We start from the raw sequence: 7,500 nt of genomic DNA, 5'->3' as shown, positions 1-7,500 counted from the left end.
TGTAGCTTCTCAGCTTCTCACGCTGCTGCAGCTTTAAATATTTTTATTATGTCACATCTTCCTCCGCTCTCAGTCTTCATCCATTTAAAGGACGCCGCTGAGTGTTGTTCAGTCCCAGTGAGAGCTGTGTGTTGTTGTTGTTGTTATTGTGGGTGTGGAGGTCGAGGTCTGAGCGCGCTCCTCGCTGATGACGGGCCGCGGCGTGCCGGGCGTAAACACAGAGCTGCGCTCCTGATCGGCGCTCAGCTGATGAATCACCGCTGCAGTTTCACTCCACACACAGAGGTGGAGGATGAAGCAACGCAACCCTCGTCTGATTATTATTATTATCATGACACACACACACACGGCGGAGCTAAACATGCAGGAAGTGGAGAAATCTTAATCATGTTTCACACACGCTGCCTCCACACGGGCGGCGGCGGCCTACGTCTGAACACCTGCGTGTGTCTGATGAGCGTGATGAACCGCCATCACCATATGTGGTACGAGTACTGAACAGAGGTCAAAGGTCACCATGACATCACAAAGTTTAGAATAAATAACTGTTTCAGGTTCCATTATCACCATGAAGTTTTTAAAAATGGCGGCGCAGGAGCGCTACCAGCCAATCACAGCGCTCCGGTTAGTGTTTTGGAGGTTTAGCCAGCGGGCGGGGCCACGCGGGGTCACACACCGACAGAGGCATAGATCAGAGGTTACGATGATCTCGCCTGTTCTTGTTCTCCGCTCCATGGAGGTGCTTCAGGTTCTCCGTCTGAGACCTCCTGGCTGGTGGGTGAGGGTCAAAGGTCACTGTGACCTCATGTCCCTGTGTTCTGTTCAGTCTCAGTGTGGCCCATCTGAGGAACCAATGAGTATTTATAGTCAGAGGTCAAAGGTCAGTGACTTCAGGAAACACTGTTTTTCACATAAATTCATTTGAATATTTTTTCTGATGCATGTGAGAGGTGACCTCTGGTGACCTCTGGTGACCTCGGGTGACCTCTGGTGACCTCATGTGGCCATGTGAGGGCGGACAGCTAGTCCTGCTGACCTGATCAGTCTGATCAGTCTCCATCCTGATCCGGCTGCACAGCTGAGATTTAGCACCACAGTGTGTCTGACTCTGTCCTGACGACGGTGTCTCCATGTTTGTGTCTTTGTAGAGCGGCGTGAGGCAGAGGCGTCCCGCCGGGATCTGAGGAGGAAGAATTTGGCGTCCTGACGGCGCAGACGGACCCCCGACTCCGGTCCGTGGCTCCGGGGCCCTGATGGGAGCAGCTGTGTGACTTCACGTGGACCATCATGGCACTCCAGTTCATCCTCGTCCAGGGTCTGTCAGGGGTGAGGAGGAAGCTTTCAGTCTGCGGCAGAAGCTGAGGACGCAGGGTGGGAGTCACATGACCAGACTTTATATCTGTGCTTTGTTTTATAAACACATGGATCTCATTTAACCCTTTATGGAGGAGGATTGATGTAGACGGGCAGGACATTCAGACATGTGACTCAAGTCTTCTAAAAAAGGATCAGAAGCCATCTTAACGTGTGAACGTCTCATTTATCGTGAAGGATTTATATTTTGCCGCCATCTTGGATCGGAGGAAATACTTCTGCCACTGAATGTGCCACTGCTCGTGACACCCATCTACAGACCCTCCCACACCGCCTCCACCTCCCTCCTGCTCACCCCGTCACCGCCATGGTGATGTCACAGGGCACCTACACCTTCCTGGCGTGCTTCGCCGGCTTCTGGTTGGTCTGGGCCCTCATCGTCATGCTGTGCTGTTTCTGCAGCTTCCTGCAGCGCCGGCTGAAGCGCCGCCGCGAGGACCGGCTCCGGGAGCAGTGTCTGCGGTCCGTGGAGATGGAGCCGCTCAGCTGTCACAACGCCGCGTACCCGCCGCCGCCACCACCTCAGCCGCCTTCACAGCTGCCCAGAGAGCCGCCGCCGCAGCTCTGCGCTCCTCAGGCGCTGTCGCCGCCTCTTCCTCTGCAGGTTCCTCATCCCCTGCCGCAGGCCACCTGGGTCAGCCTGCCAGGTAACACCACATGACAGGATGTGTGTATGTAGGGTTGATGTCATGATGTCATCATTTGCAGCATGTTTATTTTCAGCACGCTCCACAAGCTAAGAGCTCTTTCCAGTACAGCCCTGGTTTGTAATATTTATCCTTTTTTAATAACCAATCACGTGCGTGACTCATGTTGCCATAGTAACAACGCCACAATGATTTAAGAGAGGATGAGAGGAAGCACTTGATGCTCACGAGCTGCCGCACATTCAAGTGTGTGTCTCTCATCAGGGCCGATCACGGCGGCGTCCCATTCAGATGCTGCCCATTCATGATCCTGTTTCCATGGTAACAGAAGGTGCCACGTAAACCGAGTCAGGCAACCTGTGACATGTTTATCGTCCCCGCCCGTCCGTCGCTCTGCAAACTTCCCCTCACAGCAAACATCTGCTGCTCTGTTTCAAATCTCTGCTCAGACGTAAAGCTGCTCTGACTCCTCTTCATCAGAGAGGCAGAGCTCGGTGTCACGCTCTGAAGCTTCCTCCCCCCCACCCCCACCCGCTGGGCGTCATGGTGACAGCTGCCGCTGAGGCGTGGGCGCTGACTGTGGAGGCCGAGCGGAGCAACAACAACACTGGGACACAAAGACGGAGACTCAGAGGCAGCAGAGAGGACACGGCTGCTGATCACTGATCGATCACTGATCACTGCTCACTGATTGAGCAGTGATCAGTGATCGATCAGTGATCACTGCTCACTGATTGAGCAGTGATCAGTGATCGATCAGTGATCAGTAAGCAGTGATCAGTGAGCAGTGATTGAGCAGTGATTGAGGAGTGATCACTGCTCAGTGATCAATCACTGATCACTGCTCAATCACTGCTCACTGATCACTGCTCACTGATCAATCGCTGATCACTCCTCAATCACTGCTCACTGATCACTGTTTACTGATCACTGATCGATCACTGATCACTGTTTACTGATCACTGATCGATCACTGCTCCAGCGTTCCATCCTGCTGTCGCTGCATCAGCACTGTTAAAAGGAAGTGCCGTTCCTTCCTCCAGCTGACTGTGTCTGCAGAGGCCTCGCACACTGTGACCCGGTTCAGACGAAATCCAGTTAGAGTGGGATCGAATCCTTTGCTTGTATTGTGGGTACGTTCAGACCCATATCCATAACCGGCTACTGCACACACAGGTCTTCGCTGTCCTCCAGACCCCCGGGGTCTTCTTTTGTTTCGTTGGTTCTTTCGTGGTTTTTCCGGTCGGTGCAGAATCTTCCTCTGCAGCCATGTTTACACGCGGCTCAGTACGCGGCCTGCGGCTCGGGCGAATACTGCAGGCTGTGGAAGGACTAGCTCCTGTCCCTCTATCATGTTCTATTATGACAACAACACAACCTGCTGCAGTTACACGGTGGTAAAGGTCTGCACTTATAAAGCACTTCGCACTCCTTCACATTAACCCTTTCATGAACACATTCACACAGTAATAGCTGGTGAAGAGTGAAGTGACTCTTTACTCCTGGGCTCAGCGGGCAGCCGGCCTCACAGTGCATCCACCACCTGAACCACAGACACACGGCTGTGTGCAGACGTTAAGGTCTTACTGCAGCGTTTAAGAAAAAGACACCATTCATCACAGCCTGAAACTTTAAACGAAGCAAACGCTGAACACTCTGATGGTCCTTGAATGCATCACATCTCAGGTACAGCTCCACCCAAAACTATCAACACATTAAAAGTGTGACAGATCTCAAACACACACACAAGATCCAGTAAAACTAAAAGTCCTGTCCTCCTCAGCACCCAGCAGGAACCATGATGGAGTCACATGGTCACAGCAGTCACATGACCAACACTCAGAGAGTCTCTGTCTGACCTGCAGCATATGAATACCTGAGTGATTCTGCACACACTCTGCAGACAGGATGGAGCTGGACTTCATGCTGCAGTGAGAAGTCTGCTCGGAGCGACATGAAAACACTTGTGTTTAAAAAAGTCTACAGCTAAAAAACAACCTGTGCAGTGAAACCTTCAGGAAGAGAAGGAGGCGACTGAAGCAGCAGGAATCAGGGAGCGAGTGAAAGAGCATCAGCTGCTGTCAGAGATGGTTAATGATCAGAGACAGACAGCGACGGCCGAAACAAAAGAGCGCTGGAGCCTCAGTCACAAAGCAGACTGATGAAGAGGGCCGGTATCCAGGCAGCAGCAGCTCAGAGAGAGGCAGGGGGAGACCAGCTGGGAGAGGCCGAGCCCAGAGAGAGAGGCCGAGCCCAGAGAGGCCGAGCCCGGAGAGAGAGGCCGAGCCCAGAGAGGCCGAGCCCGGAGAGAGAGGCAGGAGAGAGAGGCTGAGCCCAGAGAGAGAGGCAGGAGAGAGAGGCCGAGCCCGCAGAGAGAGAGGCAGGAGAGAGAGGCCGAGCCCGCAGAGAGAGGCCGAGCCCAGAGAGAGGCAGGAGAGAGAGGCCGAGCCCGGAGAGAGAGGCCGAGCCCTGAGAGAGAGGCAGGAGACAGAGGCAGGAGAGAGAGGCCGGAGAGAGGCCGAGCCCGGAGAGAGAGGCCGAGCCCAGAGAGAGAGGCAGGAGAGAGAGGCCGAGCCCGCAGAGAGAGAGGCAGGAGAGAGAGGCCGAGCCCGCAGAGAGAGAGGCAGGAGAGAGAGGCCGAGCCCGCAGAGAGAGAGGCAGGAGAGAGAGGCCGAGCCCGCAGAGAGAGGCCGAGCCCAGAGAGAGGCAGGAGAGAGAGGCCGAGCCCGGAGAGAGAGGCCGAGCCCTGAGACAGAGGCAGGAGAGAGAGGCCGGAGAGAGGCCGAGCCCGGAGAGAGAGGCCGAGCCCAGAGAGAGAGGCAGGAGAGAGAGGCCGAGCCCGCAGAGAGAGGCCGAGCCCAGAGAGAGAGGCAGGAGAGAGAGGCCGAGCCCGCAGAGAGAGGCCGAGCCCAGAGAGAGAGGCAGGAGAGAGAGGCCGAGCCCGGAGAGAGGCCGAGCCTGGAGAGAGAGGCAGGAGAGAGAGGCCGAGCCCACAGAGAGAGGCCGAGCCCAGAGAGAGAGGCCGAGCCCGGAGAGAGGCAGGAGAGAGAGGCCGAGCCCGGAGAGAGAGGCCGAGCCCTGAGAGAGAGGCAGGAGACAGAGGCCGGAGAGAGGCCGAGCCCAGAGAGAGAGGCAGGAGAGAGAGGCCGAGCCCGGAGAGAGAGGCCGAGTCCGGAGAGAGGCCAGAGAGAGGCAGCTCTGCACACAGAGAGAGACACACACAAGGTTTCTAGAGGGCTCATAGTTTCATAGTTTCATAGTTTCATAGTTTAATGTTGTTTTAAACTGCACAGTGACTCCAGCTGAGCTCTGAGAGCCTCCTCATATTAACAGATGCATGCACCATGATAAAAGTCCTCTAGTTTAAAATGCATCTGATCAGCTGCTTTCATGAGCAGAATCTCAGCTGTCTACAGACCGGTTCAAAATTCTAGTTCTTTATTTAAACATCCACCAGATGAAGCCTGTGCACCAACAAGAGTCAGTGAGACCACTCCCTCCTCCCTCCTCCCTCCTCCTCCCTCCTCCCTCCTCCCTCCTCCCTCCTCCCTCCTCCCTCCCCCCTCCTCCCTCCAGCATATAGTGAACTCATTGAAAGCATTTTCAGACCCTTCAGACTCCACCTCCCTCATCTTCTGTCGCAACGAGCTGATCTCTGCCGGGTAAACTAACTCTGTTGTCAGCAGTTATAATTTGTTCCGTTATAGATCATGAACGTTTTATTAAACATGAATAAACAATCAGCCGGTCACGCTGCGTTCTTTAAACCGACATCATGTTTATAAGACAGGTGACGTGATGTCCGTTCCCGTTCTTTTCGCCGGTCTGCACAATGCATGATGGGACATATCGCTAAAAGCAGTGACCGTCGGATGGACATTACTTTATCTGATGCATTGTGGGATACATTGAGGGCCCTATATGGGGTCTATCATTTCTCACTAAGATTTCGGACAGCTCTACAACATGGAGGAGGCTCTGTATAGGACCATGTAGTGATCAGGGACTGACTTCAGACACAGAGTCCTCAGCAACAGCAGGAAGCTGTGATGGACTCACATCAACATTCAGAGAGTCTCTGTCTGACCTGAGCCTCAGCTCCAGAAACTCCAGAAACCAGCGTCCTGCACAGGATGCTCACACTGAGGAGACGCAGCGCGTCACATGACGCGCGGTCCGGTCCTCCGCCAGAGAGCGAGGAGGCAGAACAATGAGAGGCTGATCCTGTAGGTGTCTGACACAGACACACACACACACACACACACACACACACGTCCATAAATACATCCAGCGCCATGGTAACAGTTCAACAAACAGCTGTGGACGGTGTGGGGGTGTAATTAACCCTCGCATGTATTCATCATCTTTCTCAGGTCGTCTCTGAGTCACACTCACACCTGCTGTAGGTGTCAGACACCTGCTTAACCCATCGATCACTGATCGTTGATCATAATGCACAGACAGCACCTCCTCTAGAGGGCGCTCTGCATGAACAGCAGTGAATGGAGCTGAAACAGACTGAGGTCCTCTGGTCTTCAAACACTAACGGCTGCTGAGCTCAGCTCAGATCAGGACCTCCCCCCATGAGTCCTCATGTCTCTGTAGGGCCTCTGCTGCTGCTGATGTGTCCAATCAGAGTGGAGGACGCTGGGAAGCGGCTCGTGGTGACGTCACTGATGGTTATAGAACAGGATTTGTATTGATTAGAATTATTATAACTCTTTGGGCTGCGTTCACTCTGGAGGGCGCCCCCTGTGGGACCGGAGGTTCAGTGGTTCTCTGAATAGAAGGTCTCGGCTCAGAGCTTTAAAATAACTTTGGATTCTTACATCACTGAACAGAGCAGAGCAGGAGCTGAGCTCGTTTCCACAGATATCGATCCGCAGTGAGCCGCCACCTCTGAACACACCGTGGACAGCTGCTCTGCTGTCTGTGCTGCTGATGACTGTATCATGATTGATTGTCCATGAACATGAACTCTTATTCTGACATTTGATGGACAGACTCAGTAAAAACAGAAAGTCCTGTCCCCCTCAGCAGCCAGCAGGAAGCCATGATGGAGCGGTCACATGACCGACGCTCAGAGTCTCTGTCTGAGCTGCAGCTGGTTTCTGTCTGATTGATCATCGGCTGATCAGCTGTTTATTCTCTTCCTGTTCTTTCAGACACAGACGTGTTCGGGAAGCCGCCCTGTTATGAGGAGGCCGTCCTGATGGAGGATCCTCCTCCACCCTACAGCGAGGTCCTGGCCGACCCACGGGGGGGCACCTACCTAAAGCCCGCCCCTCTCCGAGCAGCACCGCCTCCTGTGAGGGAAACCCCCGCCCCACTGTTTATGTCCGAGACCAGCAAACCTCCGGCGGCGGTGTTCCCCGACCGGGGTTACTCCTCCCTGATACGCCTGCCCTCGTCCCAGCGCTGGGACTCCCTGGGCCACCTGCTGTCTAACATGGATCTGAACCACAATGACCTCAGTCCA

General features: G+C 54.3%; 1 protein-coding gene across 1 annotated transcript in view; it reads left to right on the top strand.

The window, feature by feature from the left end:
• Nucleotides 1–1,361: 1,361 nt before the first annotated feature.
• prr7 (proline rich 7 (synaptic)) overlaps nucleotides 1,362–7,500 on the top strand; it is a 6,984-nt gene continuing 845 nt past the window's right edge. The window contains exons 1-2 of the mRNA XM_028421887.1: nucleotides 1,362–2,021; nucleotides 7,187–7,500. The exon at nucleotides 7,187–7,500 is cut by the window's right edge and continues 88 nt beyond it. Of these exons, the coding sequence (XP_028277688.1) occupies nucleotides 1,682–2,021; nucleotides 7,187–7,500 (654 nt within the window). The 5' untranslated portion in view covers nucleotides 1,362–1,681. The remainder of the gene's footprint in view (nucleotides 2,022–7,186) is intronic.

The sequence above is a fragment of the Parambassis ranga genome, chromosome 14, assembly GCF_900634625.1.
Source record: "Parambassis ranga chromosome 14, fParRan2.1, whole genome shotgun sequence".
NCBI lineage: Eukaryota > Metazoa > Chordata > Actinopteri > Ambassidae > Parambassis > Parambassis ranga.
The sequence above is the reverse complement of the archived record's forward strand: the minus strand, read 5'-3'. Positions and strand labels throughout refer to the sequence as shown.